Source organism: Mycteria americana, chromosome 6 (genome assembly GCF_035582795.1).
Source record: "Mycteria americana isolate JAX WOST 10 ecotype Jacksonville Zoo and Gardens chromosome 6, USCA_MyAme_1.0, whole genome shotgun sequence".
NCBI lineage: Eukaryota > Metazoa > Chordata > Aves > Ciconiiformes > Ciconiidae > Mycteria > Mycteria americana.
The window spans coordinates 9,086,501-9,107,756 of record NC_134370.1 but is presented as its reverse complement, the minus strand read 5'-3'; the positions used below and the strand labels follow the sequence as shown (position 1 = coordinate 9,107,756).

The following is a 21,256-nucleotide window of genomic DNA, read 5'->3' as shown; positions in this document are numbered from 1 at the left end:
TACAACATGGGAATAATCAGATACTCCAATTTAAGCAGGCATCTATTTATGCAGCAGGAGACTACTCTGTATACATATCTATGAAAAACTTTCATTTATGCACTGCAACAAGTACAAGACTCTCTTACCTGCAGGTTTGCACATGCTGGTGAATCGTTGTGGGTGGGTATTTCATTGTTGGTGGTCTCTGAACCTGTGTTTTTAAGTCTGGAAGCTGTCGTAGTTGTGGCTGTAGTGGTCTGTACTGGTAAGATTGGCTGCCACACATTCACATCAGTACCATTGCCGAAGGCCTGAATTGCATTTTCTGTAAAAATAAATCACAGGCAATTTTCTATTTCTAAACAAATGGCAGAAAGCAGAACTGACTTTTTAATCATTATTATTATTATTCCATTGAAAATGTGTATTTATAGAAACTCAATTTTCATGCTGAAAAATGTGTCTTAATTTTGAACATATCAGAAACATGAACTGAGAGTCTGGGGTCACATAATTATCTGGTGCAGCCTCTTCTTTGTAATGTTCCCAGTAATTCTTGACAGAAGCTCTAGGACTTACTGTAATTATATTTGTTACCATCCAAAAGCCTCAAAAATTTACTTCAAGATTTAAAATACAGTTTGAGTGTTATGTCCTAATTCAGGCAGGTGAAGTTACATAGAAAACTAAAAACAGAGAGCAGGAAAAATATTAATTTATTTCTACAGCTTGTTGTAGTAAAACTAATATGCCTATAACTACAAAATGGTTTGACTAAGACAATCTTTTCCTTACAGTTTTTAATCAAAGTCGGCATAATTAGGTGAGGGAAGCATACTTAAACAAAAACTTTAGAATATAAAAGTTAAAAAGCTTATCATAGTTTCATGGGAATAAAGAGTGTGTTTATGGCAAGAGTAAATTGTTTGGGTTTTTTAATAAACAAATAGAAAAAACGTTTTTAATCAGGTCTTTGGGGATTCAACATGGATTTAGGGATTTCTTATTTCAAATTCTTTGTACAAGAAATCAAACAATTTCACCGGGGACTAATATGTGGAAGTTATTAATACTTCTTCTCAGTGGTATTCCTTGCCTTATAAAATAATTTACATTTAATTCTCATCTGAAGAAGATATATTTTATTCTGATATTAGTTCTTAGAACTCCAACATGCAAAGAGAAGAATTTGTAAAAGGCACCACAATCAGCTGGGCTGATGGAGACAAAGTGGGAAGAGCAAAATGATATTTTTCTTGGTTTTACTGGAATAAGGCAATATATAAAGCAATATTTTCCTATGATTTCCTAAATTAACAGTAACTCTTTGTTTCCATTATTGCAAGAAGGAATACATAAATACATGCAATCCTTCCAATTTTCTAAGTAAAAGTGGTCTTTACAATTAGTCTTCAATTATTTCATAGGATCATACTCAATGATCCTTATGGGTCCCTTCCAACTTGACATATTCTATGATTCTAGAATCATAGAATGGTTTGGGTTGGAAGGGACCTTTAAAGGTCATCTAGTTCAACCCCCCTGCAATGAGCAGGGACATCTTCTACTAGATCAGGTTGCTCAGCCCCGTCCAACCTGGCCTTGAATGTTTCCAGGGATGGGGCATCTACCACCTCTCTGGGCAACCTGTTCCAGTGTTTCACCACCCTCATCGTAAAAAATTTCTTCCTTATATCTAGCCTGAATCTACCCTTCTTTAGTTTAAAACCATTACCGCTTGTCCTATCACTACAGGCCCTACTAAAAAGTCTGTCCCCATCTTTCTTATAAGCCCCTTTAAGTATTGAAAAGCCGCAATAAGGTCTCCCCGCAGCCTTCTCTTCTCGAGGCTGAACAACCCCAACTCTCTCAGTCTGTCTTCATAGGAGAGGTGCTCCAGCCCTCCTCATGTTTTCGTAATATTTCAAACATATAGATTGTATTTTAAATATATATTTTATACATATAATTTTCATACATATTTCCAATATATTTCAAAAAACATAATGACTGTAAGGAGGTGCTTCAACTGTCTAACTACTCTAGTAAAGGTCCTTTCAATAATTTTTAGTAACTAACTCACTGCTTTATGCTTTTCCTCCCACTTGCCAATTCTTTTTATTGCAGTATAAAGCAGGTGTGAACAAATCCTTTGAACAAATAGGTAGATATACTGAATCCCATTCAGTTCAGTAGGAATTCTAGAGTATGTAAATGAATGTCAGGACATTCACTTTCAGAGCAGCTAAAATAAAGTCTTAAGATGGATTTCCAGAAATTAAGATTGGCCAAACCCTAACAGGTTTGGAGAGGCAGCAATTAGGACCACTGTAATATTACCAATAAACTTGCAGCTTCTAATAAAGAGGCTAAAAGTATAAGCAAAGTAATACACAGCCTCAAATTTTTGGGTGGAATATATTTTATTTGGGGCGTATTAATTTGGATTTTTAGCTTTCTTGGCCTTGGGCCAATTTCACAGTTCTAAAATAAAGCCCTATTCTGCAGGACAATGCTGAGATAAAGAAATGATGTCTAATATATGTAAAAAGAAAACAATGCAATGTTTGTCTTTATTGGGACTAATTATTAAAACAGACTGGAATTTTCACTAGTATTTTCACACCTACCTTTTGAAATCAAAACTTCCACTCTGGTTTCAACATCTGTTACAAAAGGCTTTTCAACTCTTAGAGCAGAATTTCTAGGCAAGTGCATACAGGTGTGCAAGAAAGATCAGGGTTTCAGGTGTGTATGTGGGACATGGTAAACTCAGCTTCATATACCAGCACCACATCAGGCACAGTATGAATGTGAACCTAGGTCTCCAGCTTTCTGCGTCCCCTAGCCCCCAGGGTACAGTCTCAGCTACTCCACTTCGCATAAATAACCAAATGGGGTTTTGAATCAACATTTAAGCTAAGTTTTGCACACCTTCTGTAAATTCCCCAAAACACTGGTTCATTTTCCAGTTTGAAGGTGAAGTATACTTTAGCAAAACAGACTAGCAAGAAATTCCTAGTTTCATCTCACTGTGGAAAAGCAATTTTGGTTTTGTCTAAAAAAAAAGTGGAAGGGAATTTTAATCTCATCCAATAAACACATGACATTTTCTCCAGGCACTGGAATGCCCATTTAATGACAATAACAATTAAAAAAAAAATAAATCGGAACTTTTCCCATTCTCTGCAAAAGAAAAAACTTTGTATTAAAGCAGAAACATCTTTAATTTCTTCATGAAGAAGACATCTCTTACAACTAGGATGACTATAATTTGTCTCACAGTAACCTCTAATGTCTTTGATTTGTCTTCATTAATGCTTTTATACTGATAGCAAAAGAAAGGACAAGAGATCACTCTGTCTTTATGTTCTAAAAGGAACCTGTAACATTCTAGCAATTAATACTTTCACAAATGAATAAAATTTGATGTATTACAGTGTATATAAATGGCAGCCCCACTAGGTTTGAAGAAGGTCAGATGCTATATTGTGAATTTTTACCTAATCATAATCTGAATTGTTTTCTGGGGGTTTTTTTGTTAAATGATCTTGAGAAATTGATTTATTCTTCCAAGGCTTAATAAATAGTGTATCAAACAGCAATTCAAGTGACTCACTTTTTGTATGCAAAGCTCCCCATGTCTTCACAACAATACTGCCTGTTGAGAGGTTACCAATGGAGATTTTCAGACCTTATACTAAAATACAGACTGAACCCTGCATTAGCATTAGCTCAAGTGTATGGGACTGGATGGGACAGTCTGGATCATCAGGTTCATTTGCTATGTTTGAAAAAAGCAACGATGTATGCTTCTTTTCATAAGCTGATGATATATGACTTTTAAAACCAGTAAGAATTTTTTACCCTCAAAACTCCTGCTGGAAGCCTATTTCTTAACTTTAGTCTGATGGTTAAAAATTTTACAATTTTGAGCCTAAATATATATGGCCAATATCTCCCTGTTTGATCTTGTGCCAACATTGTCCTCTAGGGTAAGTAATCCTTTTCCCTCCCTGGGCTTGCCCCTCTAATGCAATTTCAGAGGACATTCACGTATCCTTTCAACTTCTGTTCTGCTAGGCTAGGGAAGCCAAGCTCTTTTGGTCTCCTCATTTATCTGAAATTAAAACTCTGATGCACACTCCACATCATCCAATTATGCTGCTCCAGGCAGACAGGAAATTTGAAAAGAGAACCTGCCAAAATCGACTCCACTAAGCCATTCTGAAATTTATAATAGTCCCTAATTTGGAAGTCAGTTTGACTGAAAAAAAAAAATCAATAATTTAACAAAATCTTGAAAATAGGTACCATCAGACCTGTGTTAAAACCAGGCATCTCAGATCAAGTAGCCTAAAAAACCTGAAGCTTGGCTATAAATTGCAAGCACAATCCAATTTATACTTACCTACAGCAAATCCTTCATATCATAAACTACATGTCTTTTTTTATATGAAGTTCTTAAATTATACAGAAGCCCCTCAGGTGTTGCAATTTTTTGGTACAGATGCTGCCTGACTGTTAGGGTCCGAACATGGTCTGTGATGTAAACATATTTCTACATGATACAACTTTGTTATTTGAATTTTTTTCGAAGAACTTCTTATGTTTGCAGTCTTGGCCATAAACCATAGTATCAGGCATCTTTGCTTGTCTGTTTAATTCTTACACGTACAGCAGAACCAGCAAAGTGTAAAGAGATGGCCTTGGTGTATCATAACATACTTAAACAGTAAAGAAATTCCAGAAAACATGCTAAAACACATTTAAAGACATCTAATTTTGTACTCACTAAGGCATATATTGTCCTGGAAGAAATTCAGAAATTTCAGGCATTCATCTATGTCGTTACCGCTGTTGCTGCAGTCACACCACGGGGCAACGCTGAGACTATTTGAGTCTATGTAGTTTGGTGTCATCACTGTGCCTATTAACAAAGAGTGAAGTACAGTACTGTGAGTAACCTTTGTGTGGAAATAGTCTTTCCACACTAAGAAGATAGCAAACAGCACTGGGTAAGTCATGTAGTCAGAGATGGATTCACAATGCAGACCCATGGCAGGGCTCTAACTTCCCGCCTTAACAGTTCCTGGCTCCCTTTGCCCTTTGACACCCGGTCCTGGGCCATACTTCACACCCTCGGTTGTTTGAATGCAACCACTTTAGGGGCCGTAACATGACTGACACATTAAAGACCTGTTCCTTTCTTCCAAAGAGGTTTATATTGCATTCCCACAGAGAGCTGCATCAGCAGAATTGACAGGTGGAAAACCGTGGCACAGGGGAGGGATGGACTGGGAGAAGGTGGGAACTCTTAAAAGGGCTTTGCTGCCAAATCAAATATATATGGACCTGCGCCCTTAGACTTGTGCTCTAAAAATCCAATTTTTCTTCCTCACTTGTGTTTTTTCTCATCTTTGTTCTAGCTGCAAATAAATGGCTGAAACTAGACATCCAGACCTGAGCTTCCTCCTTGAGTCTGCAGCCAGCCTAGAAAAACAGTTCTGAAATGCATGAGCAAGGAGAATGCTAGTCACACTGAGAGGAGCCCCGATATGTCTTGGAGGAGCGTTAACCCCAGGGTGCTCCTTCGGGACCTGCCAACAGAGCGGGTTATGGCGATGATCAAAGCAAAAACGTAACCGGCAGGCATAAAATGGTACAGTAGATTCTTTGCAGGTAATAAATTACTATTAATCTTGCCGTGTCACTACTTTTTCAGTACAGTGATTGTTTCCTAAACATTATCAACAACTTGCAACCACAGGTTCATTCTAACTCTATTGCAAATTCTTGGGTAAATATTCTCACATTTATATGTCAACTCAAGGCTACCAAGAATGAAATGAAACCAAAGAATGCATTTGGTGTCCGAAAAGATATACAGCAACTGTTCATCACTCATCTGAATCAGGCAGCTGTTATGTGATCCACACTTATTCAAACCAGTAGTCTCACTGAAGGCATCACCCTAGCAAGTCAGAGATTTCAAACTTCCCTAAGGATTGAGAAGTTTGAACCTTTATTTTATTTGTCTGACCAAACAGGAAAAATTAAATAAAAAAGGGCAGGTATTCCAGACTTGTACTGATGACAGCTGTTTCAGGAAACACATTCCTCACTTGGCAATCTACAGTTCTAGGACAGGCTATATATCATGAGGAAATGTGATCACATCTCCTCAAAACTGACATCAAAGTAGTCATTAAGAAGATGGAATAGATGAAGGATAAATATTAGAGACCCAAAGTGTACACTAGCAGAGAAAATTTGGTGCATAGGTCCAGGGCCCCGGAGTCTGCAATACCACACAGTAAAGGGCTATCAAACACCAAGCTAAAAAAAGGAACATTAGAAATCTCAATCACAAAATCACAGAATGATGTCAAATAGCCCTTTAGTCACCAGGCAGTGCTGGGAACTGAACAAATCGACATGCCAACTGCTTCATACATGATGTGGGAGACAAAGGAGAAGAGACATTAAGGGCTGGCCTGAGAAAGGCAGTAATGTATGTAAAGATGAATGCAGTCCCACTGCCAAACTTGCAAAAAGCATCTTTGTTTTGTTTGGGGATGTTCTTAAATTAGAATGCAATCCCATACCTTTATCTACTTCCAACTTTTAACAGATTGTTGCAGTAATAATTGCTCAAATTCTACACGAGATTAGCACATGAGTAAATAGCACAGTTCAAAATTTGTTAAATGGAGGTAGAGAATTTAGTAAAGTAGGCAAATATCATTTGCACCATTAATGAAAACTTGACATTAGATAAATTAAGGAGAGGAATGGTGTTAAATTAAAATAAAATAAATGAAAAATCTGTCCAGTATCCGTTTGATGGTTCAGGACACTATTTCAGCCATGTGACATGATCTGAAAAGAGGTGAGAGAAAATGAAAATCAAGAGGATTTTGCAAATGGAAAGAAAATGGTAGGCTTCAAAAAAAAAAAAAGGCTAAGTAACAAATGCTTAGTGAAGGGTTAAAAAAACAGAAAGGTACTGAGGAAATTAAAAAGGTCACTGAGGTAAGACTTTCTTATCACAAAGAGGTAATAAGGTAATTAAAATGGGTCAAGACAGGGGCTAAAAGTGTAACAGATACCAAGCTACGATTAGGGTTGATGAATACCGGAAAGACAGGACAAGGAATGTGTATACACAGCACACAAACTGTACATCCAGCAAAAACAGAGTGGCTGAAAGAGCAGCTAGTAGAAAATCAGCCTGTCATTTAAACCTGGGGGCAGATGTGAACCCAAGCGGATTATATGCTTGGTTTCCTGGGGTGGATTTTCTTTTTTCCCTGCAATGTGTGTGCCTTCCCCTCCTCCCCCTGCCGCTAGCTGGCATCTTGGAAATTCTGCTGAAGGACACTAACGGATCAGAGAAACCACGGTGGTTGGCAGTAAAATAGGACATGCTTGGTTTTCTGTGTTCTCTCTGTCAAATAGTTCTGTGATGGTCTCAGTAGCAGGCAGTCAGGTCTCCATATTCCAGGCAAAAGCACAGTTGACCTGAACACAGCCAAGACGTTGCTCAAATTAGGGTCAATTAAGAATGAGGAGATGGACGGTGAGTCCAGGAGGAGGTGCATGTGACTGAAGTTCCTTTGGTCCAATGCAACTCCGGTTTATTCACATAAACTCTCGTGGAATTCCTGGGAATTCCAGGGAAATTAGATGGATTTTACGGAAAAAAGTGAAAATGTGTCAGAAAGTGAATGCTAAAGCAGATCTTGAAGTCAACAGTTAGGGCAATACCTAGCTGATGTGGGAGTGCAGACAGGTCCAGATGGCTTAACTAGGCTGTAATCAAAGCACTGAATCTCAAACATGGCTATCTCCAGTCTTATTCTACATTTAATAATTTTTATATTTTTAGTTTATTTTTTAAAAAAAATATTAAGTTATCCCTATTACTATAACAAGGAGCCTAAAGCAATGAATTAAGATTTTCAAAATGCCTGTAAAATATACATAACTGTAAAGTTATATATATAACACCCTGATGCAAATCTTAAAGAATCCTGTATAGACTTTTCTCCATTTAACTGGTAAAGCACCCCATACAAAAACTGCCTGACTCTATTCCCACTTAAGTAATTTATTTCAGGTGGGATTCCACTAATTTCAGTGAAGTTAACTCTGATTTACATCACTGTATGCGACTGCAGAATCACATCCACTGTACCTTCCATAGAGAATCCTCAGTTTCCTGAACAAACTCTATGGAGGCACAATTTTTGCTACATTTAATGGAATGGCTAAATGAAATAATATTTTATCTTAATGAACAATATTTTATCTTAATTAAAACACCTGGAGATCCTGAAGCTCTGGTGAATGAATGGATCTGTAACAGCTTCTTACCCACACTCTATCTGTCTCTTCTTCCTGTGTTTTACATGTATTAAACAGGCATTTGAAAGATTGTACCTCTGATTTCTTTCTCAGCATCTTACAAATTTGTCGATCTTCACATAATTTACTCCACTTTTATATCAGCTTGATATCAGAAGCAGGAATTTACTGCTTCAGCACATAAAAGTTTTGTTTTGGTAATTTTCTTGGTTTGTCAGAATTACTACCAAGAAGTAAAAACTCTTGTAACACTAGTCAGTAGCCACCTTTTTGCATGTGTCTAGGGGCTAGCAGGAAGGAAGAAAAATGTTTATTTTTCCCTTTGAGAATGAGATCTCCTTTTCATTTCAACTCCTCAGGGATCCATTCCACATTCCTGATGTGTGACAGTGTTTTGCAGCATGGTCATCCACAGTAACACAAAGACACCTGACTATAGGAACTGGGTCATCCTTGGGGTTAAATTGAAAAATGGATCCAACAAAACTGCCAGCAACATTCGCTAGGTCCAGCAAGAACTTCTTGGCAGCTCTTACCCAGAAGTATCTATTAGTAACAGTTACTCTTTGCCAGCAGCTAGACTTCTTAATCTCATTGACTAGATCAGATTTCAAGGCTATTCAATTCTTTGTTTGAGAGTCAAATGACATTCTGTCATAACTGTTCATATGTTATACCCTTTGCATACTGTCTTCATCTCTTAATTCATAGAAGCATATCCTTTGAAACCATCACATCTTATTTTGCCAGTTGCCACATGGACTTACCTCACTTGTTAGCTGCTAGAGTAATAAGAATGATAACAATAAGCCAGTGAATATAGCTTTCAGTCATTTTTCATCAAAACCAACCTATTTTAGAAATACTTTACTTTGGATGTTATCTCGAGAGACATTTATTTAACAGCAGGATCTGCTTCAGGGCCTCAGCTGGGACCTTCACACCCAACAGAAGGGGATATTACTGCATTGCAGCAGGTGCAGGCTGTAAGCTTAAAAACGTCTTATCTGGTGGCCTTTAAAATTTGTTTGTTTCAGAGTTTTGACATTCACTTATTCTTTATTGCCCATCCATGGTATTTCTACAACAAGTTCACCTTCCTGAGATGATCCATCTCTTTCAGGAATCAAATACTGCGTGTGGTATATGGAATCTGGCTTGCACAAAGGCATCCTTGTGCCTGTTGACGGTCAGGAAGGTGACAGCAAACAAAATGAATTATGTTGGGGAGGGAAGAGGATTTCAGAAGATAAATTTGGTCTCAGTTCACTTCCATTGACAGGCATCTCAGAAAACATTTAGAGTGGACAGAAGGACATCATGGAAAGAATAGCAGCTGGAAGTGAAACAAGGCTGGGCTATTGTCTCATTCCTCAACTGTCCTGCAAACTTTCCCTGAGGACCAAGAGGTATTTATCCAACCTTGTGATGACAGCTGCAAAATCAAGCGAGCTGCAGTTTCACTTGTTCTTTTTAACTTCCTACTTCACGGTCCTGTCCAAATTCAACCACCTTAATAAGCTTTACTTTGCAAGCTTGAATTTATTTATTTCAAATTCAAGCACCTTTCTCTCCTTATCTTCTCTCCTTAATTTTCTTGCAATGTACAAATTTACCGCAGGAATCTCTGTAAGGTAAAACAGGGCCAAGACACTCGGGTGGAGAATTTTGCCTAGTATCGTATTGTACAGTATTATATTCCACAGTTTTTATGCGGGCCTTCAAAATATAGTTTGGGTGTTTTTCTTAGACGGAGCAAGCCCCCACCCTTCCCTGCCTTCTTACCAATAAGCCCCGAGTAAGCGAGGAGGCAGTCAGCATAGTTCTCCTTCAGACAGCTACTAACAGACCGTGACTCAGGCTGGCAGTTTGTGAAGAAATCTGCAAGGCGAGATCTGCAATGTGAAGAAAAATGCATATCTTCAAAAATCAAGCCTGCAGGCGTTCTTACCTTTTACACTCTTTTTATTTTCGGACAAGGTTTAATATTCTTTAACGTAAATATATATTGGACACATTTCAGCTGATGAAAGTCTCTTTCTAAGACGCATCTCTTTCCAGAATCCATTTTTGAAGTCAGAACAAAAAAGTGTAAGAAAACAGTAAAAAGGGACAGAACAACAGGGAAACGCCCGCCCTTTACTAAGAGAAATGCTCTGGCTTTTCATGCCAAAAAAAAGACAGCGCGATTTTATCATATGAGCAGTCATTTTGCCTGGATCTGAACTCTAACTGGAATCTGTTATTCTACAGATTCAGAACACGGTTTCTGCTGTTTTACTGATTACACAAACTGTATGTTTGTGCTCACAAAGTCCTCTTACTACATGACTTGAGGCAGGACCTGCTTTGGTACTGCCCTGGGTTTCCAGGGAATGGGCTTACCCCTGCTCTGGACTGGCCTGCAGAACCAGCTGGCTGAACTGGGGCAGCAGGCAGATCCAGAAGGCACGGTCTCCACAGCCCCCCGGAGCCATGGTACTGAAAATCTATTTGTTCTTGTGAAATGTACATTTATCTGAAGTCTACAGTATTGAGCCCAGGGCTCAGAAGAAGGGAATGTGTGCTCTGCATCCAGTTCTGCTGCTGAATGGCCGCATTATCTTCACTTACCTCAGGTACCCCATGTCCAAGAGGGGGAGAGCACTGCTTTCTTATAGAAAGTGCTTTAAGACTAGGAGTGAAGCTGTATTGCAATTAACAGATTACTACTACTTTGGAAAACAGGAAAAGAACTAGCAGCCAGTAACTCTTCTGGTTATTTGTGCTTTAAAGGCCACATACTGCTCCCATTCAGGTCTGTAAAATTTGGGAGACAACACTAAGGTGGGTCGAGGTCCCACATCCTACAGCTGCTCTCCTGCCCATCTTGGCCTGCTCTCCTCAACTCTGCTTATGTTTTCACTTACGCTTGTAAACTTCTTGGAGCAGTGACTTTTGTTTATTTATAAAGTGTCATTTAGACCTTCGTCTCCATGAACAAAATTATTTAACATCCCTACTTCGATCTTCTCCTCTGTGGAAAAGGGATGAAAATGTTCTTTTGCATATAACAACTCACAGTGATGTTTCAGGATCAGGTGCTTAATCTTTGCAAAGCCCTCTCAGAATCAGAATAGTATCGTCTATGCATTTGCAGCACTGCTCTAGTATTATGTATATTTGCACTGTAAATGCTCTTTTTTAGTTTTGCAACGAAAACACAAAAGTTAGCAGAAACAAGTGATTTGCAAGTGATTTACTTTATTTGTTTACATGCTCCAGAGACTAATTATCTTTGTTTGCTTTATTGTTTTACCTATCTCAGAATGGGATTGGATGTACATCATTAATTGGCCTGAAAGTAGTGATGGGCAAACTTCAAAAGGTTCACATGTTTAGTTTGAGAAAGCATCCTATAAATAGACTGTATGCAAACTGTATCTGAATTTATCTGAGCTATTCTCATGACCCCTTTTCAGCTCCATCCCTCACTAACTGTACTGACACCAGCAAATCCATGGTTGTCTTCAAACCACAGTCAACCGTAAGCTTTTCACTCCCTCCCTTCCCTTATTTAACCATTTAAGCTTGAGATGGACATCTGTACCCAGTTGCCTTTAATAGCTTTAGAAAGTCAAGCTCTCTACCAATCCTTCAAGATGCCCTATATGTATACAGAAATTTCTAATTTCCATAAAATCTTTACTTTGCTGGTGAATATATACTGTACCTACCAGGGGACAGGCTGAGAAGAAATGAATTCCAAGGTATGGGAAGAGATAAATAGCAGCACCTGGAAGAAAATCTGGAAAAGGAAACCCTATGTCACTGCTGTGATTCCTCTCTCAGTCAATAATTAAGATAGTGGCTCAAATCCAGTCTTCTGAACACTTGGGAACAAAGACAGTTGACAGTTTCTAAGGTTTTTACAAGTTCTACTAATACTTGGATGAAGTCTGTTTTAGGACAGAAGAGAGCCTATTACATCTATCTAGTATGAAAAACCTTTGCATGGTAGAAGGAGCAAGCCTGCTGTATGTGCAGTATTTTTGCGTTTCTAAAACAAAGTAGCTCCTCAGATTTAAATTCCATTATTTATGTGAGCACAAATAAATCTTTTTGGAGATGCAATTATACCATCAGTGTCTTGAAAATCCTGAAAATATTTCTTGTAATCATTTCATCATTCTTAAATGTCCAGTTCTGCCTTAGATTATTAGGTGCATTGGTCCAGAGATCATTTAATACATTCCTCTTCTCTAAATGTTTTTAAGGACTGATAACTATGGAATAACACCAGTCATTTACTACCCAGTCTGCTTAAAGAATTTATTTGTTGTAAACCCTAAAGGAGGCTAAAAATTGCTCTGCTGATCCCTTTTGCATAGAGCTTGACTTCTATGTTAATTTCTGAAGAATTTTTATGGTCATAAAAGGTAATGATCTGACAATGTTGCACATTTAAGTTTTCATAAGCCAAATATAGTTCAGATAGCTCTGGTCCAAGCATTACTGGACATCATCATACACCTCCTCCCTACTGAGTCATCTAAACTTCATACTATCAAAGTTCTCTCTCCTGAGCTGTTAACTACACCTGATATTTATGTGGATTCATTTCCACTGGAGATAAAGTTAACGCCAGCAAATAAAAACAGAGATAGACCTCCATCTGCCATAAAATAACTCCCTTATTTTCAGCGAAGATCTGCTGATTAACACTCACTGAAGATCTAGCCCCAAACATTTCCAGTAGAGTGGCACTGATAAAAGTGTGCTCATCAGCAATACCAAAACAGTGGTACTGCTATTTATCTAGAGAGACAAATTAGCCTAATTAGGAACCGTAGAATCATTTATTGTAAAGTATTGCACACGATATTAAGAACTGTTTGGGTAAGAGAGACAATCCTTTTAGGTATGTTGAAAAAGAGCGCTCAGATGATAGCAGCTCTATAAAAACATGCATACGGTGGTAACTTAGCGTTCCTTCAGCAGGAAGCAACTTGTGGGTCGTAACTTGTGGGTAAGTGTCTAACCCATGACCGAGCAGTTTGGTAATGTAGAGGACAAACAACGCTTGCAACACATGTGCCTTAAAGTATGCACGATTTTACGTGTGCAATGTACGTATATGTATCTATTTGCTAGGTGGCTGGATAGAGAGAGACAGACAGTTTTATATTGTACATAACATGTAGCAGGACCAGATTTAAAAGGAACTATTAATTTCTTTTTCTGTTGAAGAATCACAAATCCTCTTTGTACACAGCAGCATAAATGATTTTTTCCCTTCCTTTGCATAAAAAAAAAGGAATTGAAGAGAACCACACAGAAATCTTCTTCCTTGGAAGAAAAAAACCCCACAAATTAAATGAGTCCTATCTTAGCCATGGAAAATCTTCTCAAAGTAAACTGCAGATCTTCTGGAAAGCTTACGTTAAATATTTTGTATACGCCTAACTGAAAAAATAAGAATAATCGTATTGGCAAATTCAAAGAAAATCTGCTCAAACAACAAACATTCTTTCTGAGAAGAAGAAAAATAAATACCAAACCTGCTATTCTCTAATACTTTGTATTAGCATCAGTGAAATCATTTGTAACAGTTAAAAATACAAAGAAAACAAATTAATTTGTTTTCCTTACGATAGTGGTTCTTCAAATACTCCACAGGATAAATCAAAACTTTCAAATTTTGCTTACAAATAAGCTTTGTTTATAGCAGTATTGTGTTTAAACTGCATATAATTTTTTAGGCAATTTAATTTTATATTAGCACATTGATTAGGTTTTCACTATTTTTATTCTCGAGGTTTTATAAAAGTTCTTTGATGTTCTGAAATTATCTTTGGTATTTATCAGTTCTCCCTCTTTAAAGCTGGTCAACTCAGCTTCAGTTCTGGTGCAATATTTACAAGCATGATATAAATTATGAAGTTGTAGAAAATTTCTAAAACTGCATTTTTAGTTTGGATCTCGTGGCCTACTGGAAAGCCGGTCTACAAACTAGCCATGAGTCCTCCCCAAGAAGTACCACTATTGCTGGGCTGGCAGGTGTTGATTTCTCCTCTTTCTTTCTTTCTTTTCTTTTTTTTTTTCTTTTTTTCTCTTTTTTTTTTTTTTTTTTTCTGGCTGTATGCATCTTCAATTGCTGGTACACAGGGGCTGAGCCTTGAGAGAGAGAAATCTTCTCTTAGCCTTGCCTTTGCGGTGGTGATCTTCAGACCAAGAGGTTGAACCCAGATCCCCCGCTGACTGCACGCGCGTACGCTGTGATGTCCAAGTGAGTGGTTAGAACTCCTTGCCCCGTTGGTGAACGCAGGGACTGACCGCTGCTGTCCTCTGCGCTCACCTCAGTGATGCTGGGTGAAGACTGGACATGCCCACTGCCACCTCTCTTTACATCGCTGCTTGTGTTTAGGTACCTATTTAAGGCTTGACAGCAGTAACAGAAAGAGTACGTAAATGCCAAAGCTAAGTGACTGGGGTGACTACACTAATTAGTCAAAGCTGCTCTAGCGTCTAGACACCATTTGGCAGACACAGTATAGTCATGTAAGGGAAGTGCTGCATCAATATTCAAAACAGAAAAGTAGTATAAATCTGACACGGGAAAAATTCAGACTAAGTCAATGAATATGTGTCATAGTGATAAATTACGCCATTATAGAAAAAAACCAAGCCAAAATACTTGTTCTTCTGTTGTGGGGGTCAAATGCAGTATCCTCCTCTGGAGCTACAGATAGCTCCCGTACAGCTTGGGTGATGCTATTTCTGCTGGGACGCAATAGTGGCAAGAGGGGCTGATATGCGGCCAGACTAATGGCTTCATTGTTGGAGGAGCTTTTCATTTTCTCTTTGTTTCATAAACACACAGCGAGTGGGCAGTGAAAAAATGACACGAAGGCTACATAAGAAACTCTATCAACCAGTGAGCCGAAAAAAGCCTCAGAGCAGCTCCATCACAAGAGAGATGACCCTCGCAGCACCTCGTAATAGAGCTTTGACCCATTTTTTTTTTCATTAAAAGACAGTAGAGCTGTGTAATACTAATACGTCTCGTACCTCCTTAGTTAGGTACACACACCTGTGAGCAACTGTAAATTTTGACAGTTTTTTTAAATGGTCGTTTTTACATATCTTTATTAAACAGTAACTCCATTAATTTTTTTCAGCAAAAAGGTTAGTTTTTCTTTGGTTGTTACCTTCTTTCTCAGACAATGACAGTGTCTGGGCCCTGAGGGCTCTGCTTGCCCCCAGGGCTTCCCCTACCCAGCCTATGGCCCAGGACCCCATCCCGGCCCCCCCAGGCCTCAGCCCCAGCAATGCTGTAGGACCTGGGTCTCCAGCCCCCACAGCCCTGCCCTGCCCAGCCATGGTCCCCATTGAGCCAGGTCCACCCAGGGGCTGACGTCCCAGCGCGTCCCCGGGGAGGTGCCCGTGCCCAGGGCTGCCCCCAGCTGCCCCCTCCCTGGCTGGGGTGGTGGGACAAGCCCTTCCTGCGAGGCTGGGCCCTGCCTGTCCCAGGGGGGTCCCCACAGACCCCAGGGAACCCCCAGCCTACGCTGCGCCATGACAGCATTTGTACCTTTTGGGAAGTGGGGAGGAAGGGTCGAAAAGTGAAGATCTGATAGCAGACCGTTTGGCTCTCAAGATCTGAATATTGAAAGCAGTTTCTCTCATGTGAGCTGATCCAAATCTTTTGCAACACTGGTAGAAACCATCACAGGATCTTGGATCCCGAATACCAGCTACTAACTGAAAGAAGCTGGTTTTTATTTGGTTTTGCTTCTGTTTTGTTATTTTAAATGACCGGCAGCCTAAGCCCAAGCTAATATTTGATTCTGGATTCATGTCTAAAAATTGTGTTCTTCATCTGGAAGTAAAATACAGACAATCCCCATCATATGGAGGCAGCCTATTTGGATTGTGGAATAACTACAGAATCACAGAATCACAGAATCATATAGGTTGGAAAAGACCTTTAAGATCATCGAGTCCAACCATAAAGACTTTTAAGATCATCGAGTCCAACTAGGTACAGAAACAAACACCAGAGACCACACAAGATTCATTCAGATGCCCCGTAGCATCACGTACGCTTGCTCAGAGCATCAGGCACAGACACGACAGCCCACCAAAGCGGGTTCCTCCGGCTGAGCACCCACACGCCACCCACAGTGGCTAGCTGACTGTCTGCACCCTGCTGCCCACCGTGTCTGCCAGCACCTATGTTATACAGGCCTTTTGCTTACCAGGGGTCTTCTAGATCTCTAGTACCCCAGATAATGGAGAGCTAACTATTAGAAATTCAGTCACACAAAATGAGAAAGATTTCCCCGGATGCACATCTATATTTTAAAATTAACAGTACATACACTGTATTCTTTCTACTCTTCTATTAACAAACCTATTTTTTCTGAGTAACAAGTGCTCTAAAATAAACATAGCCCACCCCCATGTTCTATGACTGTATTTTATGCAAACCAAAATAAAGTTATATACCATTTTCTGTTAATATCATCCTTTCCCCTTGCTCATGTCATCTGCTAGAGACCTGTTAGATCTTTTTACATGATGCCTGCTACAGAAAATCAAAGGAACTTAACAAAACACTAATCTCATAGTTTATCAATGTTAGTTAAATCCTCTAAGTGACTCAAGATCGTGCATGAGAGTAATTTTAATTTAATATATTAGGCCTCCTTTGGGTTTAAGGAAAACTATTAAGCTCAAATGTGATTCCAAACAAGTATGATTTATTTGCAATTGGGTAATATAAATATTTTTATACTACTGACCTTTTGTGTAATAAAACCAGTTTTGAAAAATACGGTGCAAATCCTGAGCACAAGGTAATGCAATAAAGAATTAGAACAGTGATTCTCAGATGCAGTGACACAAAACAGAATTTTCTCTTTCTGTTTGCAAAAAAATTACCTCACATCATTTTTTAGAGGCCTGTTTGAGAGAACATCTGGAAAGCATTCCACAGGAAATCAAACCTATATTAAATATGTTTTGCGGGGCTCTGTTTCCTTGCATTGACTTTAAGCATGCATAATGTGTTTCTGTCTTCTCAGCTGCAAAGGAAACACTTCTCTGAGAATCTTTGGTAAAAATGACAGGCTGAACTGTCAGTCTGTGATTTCTATCGGGGATGCTGGTAAGATTTCTATTTAGTCTATCTGTCTCTGTACCAAAGCTCTCCAATAACATGAACAAATCCACTAGCCGCTTTCCAAGTATTGTGAATTTGTATATTTTCATTTTATTTCATTTCCTTTATGCTGTTTACTTTGAAGCTTCTAAATATAGACTGTCATGTTTAAAGATGTCCAAGCCTCTGAGTGTCTCTTGGTAGCAGGTTACTCAGGAAAGAGCTAGTGTATTATGGATAGAGTCGTTCTCACTTCATTAGCTGGGCAGACAGGAGTGTCTTTGAATTACAAGCTGGAAACCTAAGAAAATCATTGTCACTCTCAAAAAGCAAGCCAAAGAAATTAGTGCCACTGCAGGTCCTTGAGCGTGCCACTGGATGCTTAGGTGCTTATTAACAACTATATCGTGAGTGCACACTGAAAGGATGTGGTTCCAAGTACCTGAGAAAGACGTCCATGACAATAATATTCTCTGTAACCATTGAATAAACTACAATAGAATATTGCTGGCTCAAGCATGAAACTGTTATGGAGTTTGGAGACAGAAAATAATCTAAAAAGTCCAATACAAGTTCTCTCTTTACCAGAAGTTTCTGTTGGCAGATGCACTGGATCATCAGGTTTCCTAAGGTATCGTAGGGATGCTTTCTGCATAGGAAAATCCCTCAGAGGCACTATGGTACGTGTGGTGGCATTCCTGAAGGGAACAGCTCTTGTGTCCCCTTGTCAGAGACCTGGCTGAAGGAAAGAAAAGGTGCCCAGTGTGTCCTTGCACTCAATCGTGCAGGGTCTGTAGGCAGCCAGCGTAGCTGAAACTCATGCTGAAGCTACTCTAAAAAACGTTCTGACTTCAGGAGTAAGACAACAAATATAAAATCAGAACTACAGCAGATAAAAGCAGATTAGAGTCTCTTTTATGAGAGCCCTTTTTTCCCATGCACAAAACAAGCCCCATCAAACAGCAAGGCGAAAAGTTCTGCCACTAGCAAACCAATATAGCATTGATCTTATTCAACATGTTTTACTTGCTTTTAGAAGCTGTATGGATATATAACGCTAGTACAAAAAGCGTTGATACTGATTCATAGTATAACACTGCAAAATAAACAATTTTTACCAGTTAAGGATGATGTGGCTGTCTTAAGAGGATTTTTTTGTCTCTACTGTCAAAAAAACCTGAACATGGCCATTGAGGCTGAGAGCTGACAGCCTGTGATATATCCAGATGTTTACAGAAGTTGCTCTGAAAGACATTGTCCGTTCTGAAGAATATTTTGCAATGCTGCATGATGGCCAGTTACTGAGATGTATCTCCAGCATTTCACAATGCCTAATTAGAAAAGGGAGCATCGTAATTGAGAGGACAACCGCTGTAATTTATGCTTGAATTGGAACAAAAGAAAGTGAATTGAACATTCAAATGACACGGTCAAGTTTTAATTTAACAGAGGTCTTAGTCATATGTGCTTTATAAGAGAAAAGCTCGCTGTAATGGTTTACAGAATGCGCTTGAACAAATATAGCGTAAGCACAAACATGTGAATGTAAGGTCATCCATTAATAATCTTAGGCAAGGGTCACAGTCAGCTCACACAAAAAAATCTATATTCAACAGTAAACACACACCAGAAAACTTTTTCTGTGTCACTTGTTTTAAATCCAGCAGATAATCAAAGCATAGGAAACAACCAGTACCTCTGCCAAGAAGTCTTTGCGGATACTGGTACGTTTACATCTGGCTTCCATGTAACAGTAGTTACTCCATCAGTACCATGGTGGTGCTTAAAACATAATGAAAGCAATGCAATTTCTATTCAGTAAACCCTGAAATGCTAAAATTTGAAAATATGCATGTGGCTGTCACTTGCTCTGTTGAGAAACAAAGTTTTATTTTTAGTTCCAGTGCTTACATTTTCTTGCAGCTATTTTAATAGATGAACTGCCACCAGAAATATTCTCTCACTGGGGCCTGATGTAGAATGATATAAATAACCTTTACAAAGTCCAGCATAATGGAATGGTAAAATCAGTTGACATTCTTTTAATTAGCACTGCCTGAAGATTTACCTACACGGAACAGGAATAGCCAAATTCATCCCTGGAATAAATCCACTGAAGTCACTGGTGTCAGAGGAAGCAGACTGGGAATGGACATGATATAATAGTTCTGTTATTCACGTTAAACATACAGCAGCTTCTTGCCTGTAGCATATACATGGTTTGAGGTAAATGAGAAAACATTTTGATTTATTAAAGACAATGTTATTGTGTGATATATATGCCCTTTCTTTGCCTCAGAAACAGCAAGTTAGCCAAATATGACTGGGCGTACTTTAAAAGGGATCAAAAATCTTCTCTTCACCAGATTTAACAGATTAGTGGGTGGAAACTACTCATGCAAACCAGTGGAAGCTAAACTCCTGCTCTCTACAAAAAATCTCTCAGCTAACAATTCAACAAATCAGCGGTAGCTGCAGTCTTACTGGAACCCCATCCAGCAAAGCAATTAAGTGCTTGCTTATCCGTAAGAACACAAGTAGCTCCAAATTTAGATCTCTATTAAAGTTTAATGCCAAATTTAACTTTCCTGGACTTCAATATTTTTGACTAAACATGAGTGAAACTACTTCATTAATATATGTAGTTTAATCTTTATCCCATGATAAATGAACAAAACAAAATGGGTCACATTTGCCCTGCTGTAACCCCCTTCTGGCTCGTCTTTCTAATCTGTAGTCTTCTCATTTCTTATATTACACAGGCAGTTTTCCTTTCTCACTTAGAATAGCTAAACAAGCCTTTTCAGACAAAAGGATACACAGAGATGAAGGACCACATCTGGATGATACAAATGCCCCCAAGTTCTTAGAGCTAAACTTTACTGCTGGCTGTGAGTACTTCAGCCCACTGAATCGTTTTGGCTGAAAAGGGACTGACATGGAAGGCAGGGTATCTAAATATGGCTTATAAAACTCTAATCATTTGTATCCGAGTTTATTTTATGATTGCTGTATGTTCACACACACATACTTTATTCCCTCTTTCACTTTTTCAACCCGGTAGAGAGGTAATAATGAATATTCAGTGCCACAGTTTGTTCTTAATCTTAAAAGTAGCCAGAAGGGACTAGCAGGACTTCGGCCACATCAGGGATACTGCCAAAGCCACACCATGAAAACAGAAGTCATCTGAATCAAACAGCTCTGAAAATGTCGAGGCATAACTTGTGTTTTACAGATAATGGGCACAAAAGAATTACACTCTCTTTCCATGGAGACTGGGTTTCAGGAATCAGCAGAGGTTCTAGCTGACTGAAGGGATGCCTTTTGGAGAGTTTCAAGCTTGCCTGACAAGGGACCTCAGCATAAAGATACTGTCTAGTTACTGCTTCTTGGAGCATAAACCCCCTGTGCGTGGGCTCTCTTCGTTGTTAAAGCACAAAGTGATGTGAAAGTTGGGTGCAGGAATAAAGCTGAGCCATTTTTCTAATTACTATATCCTTGCATCTTTGCTTCTTTCGGAGAAATGTCAATCGCCCAGCAAGGTTTTAATCTTCAAGACCCTCTTAAGCAGAACAGAGGGACTATAAATGAGGACTGGCCAAGCAGATCCTGGCACTGCAGAATGAGATCCATCAACACTTTAACAGGGACAAAGCAGCCTTGTTTTGCTTGGAGTTCTGATTTTTTGATTCCAAAGGGATTTATGGATATGTTTTAAGGAGGAACTGCTTGATTCATTGACAGTTTTATTCAGAG

General features: G+C 38.9%; 1 protein-coding gene across 1 annotated transcript in view; it reads right to left on the bottom strand.

Annotated features, from left to right (window-relative positions):
- The window catches only part of GFRA1 (GDNF family receptor alpha 1), a 150,817-nt gene that overhangs the window by 28,103 nt on the left and 101,458 nt on the right, over positions 1-21,256 (bottom strand). The window contains exons 6-8 of the mRNA XM_075504051.1: positions 10,138-10,247; positions 4,778-4,912; positions 129-307 (exon numbers count right to left, since the gene is read on the bottom strand). Of these exons, the coding sequence (XP_075360166.1) occupies positions 129-307; positions 4,778-4,912; positions 10,138-10,247 (424 nt within the window). The remainder of the gene's footprint in view (positions 1-128; positions 308-4,777; positions 4,913-10,137; positions 10,248-21,256) is intronic.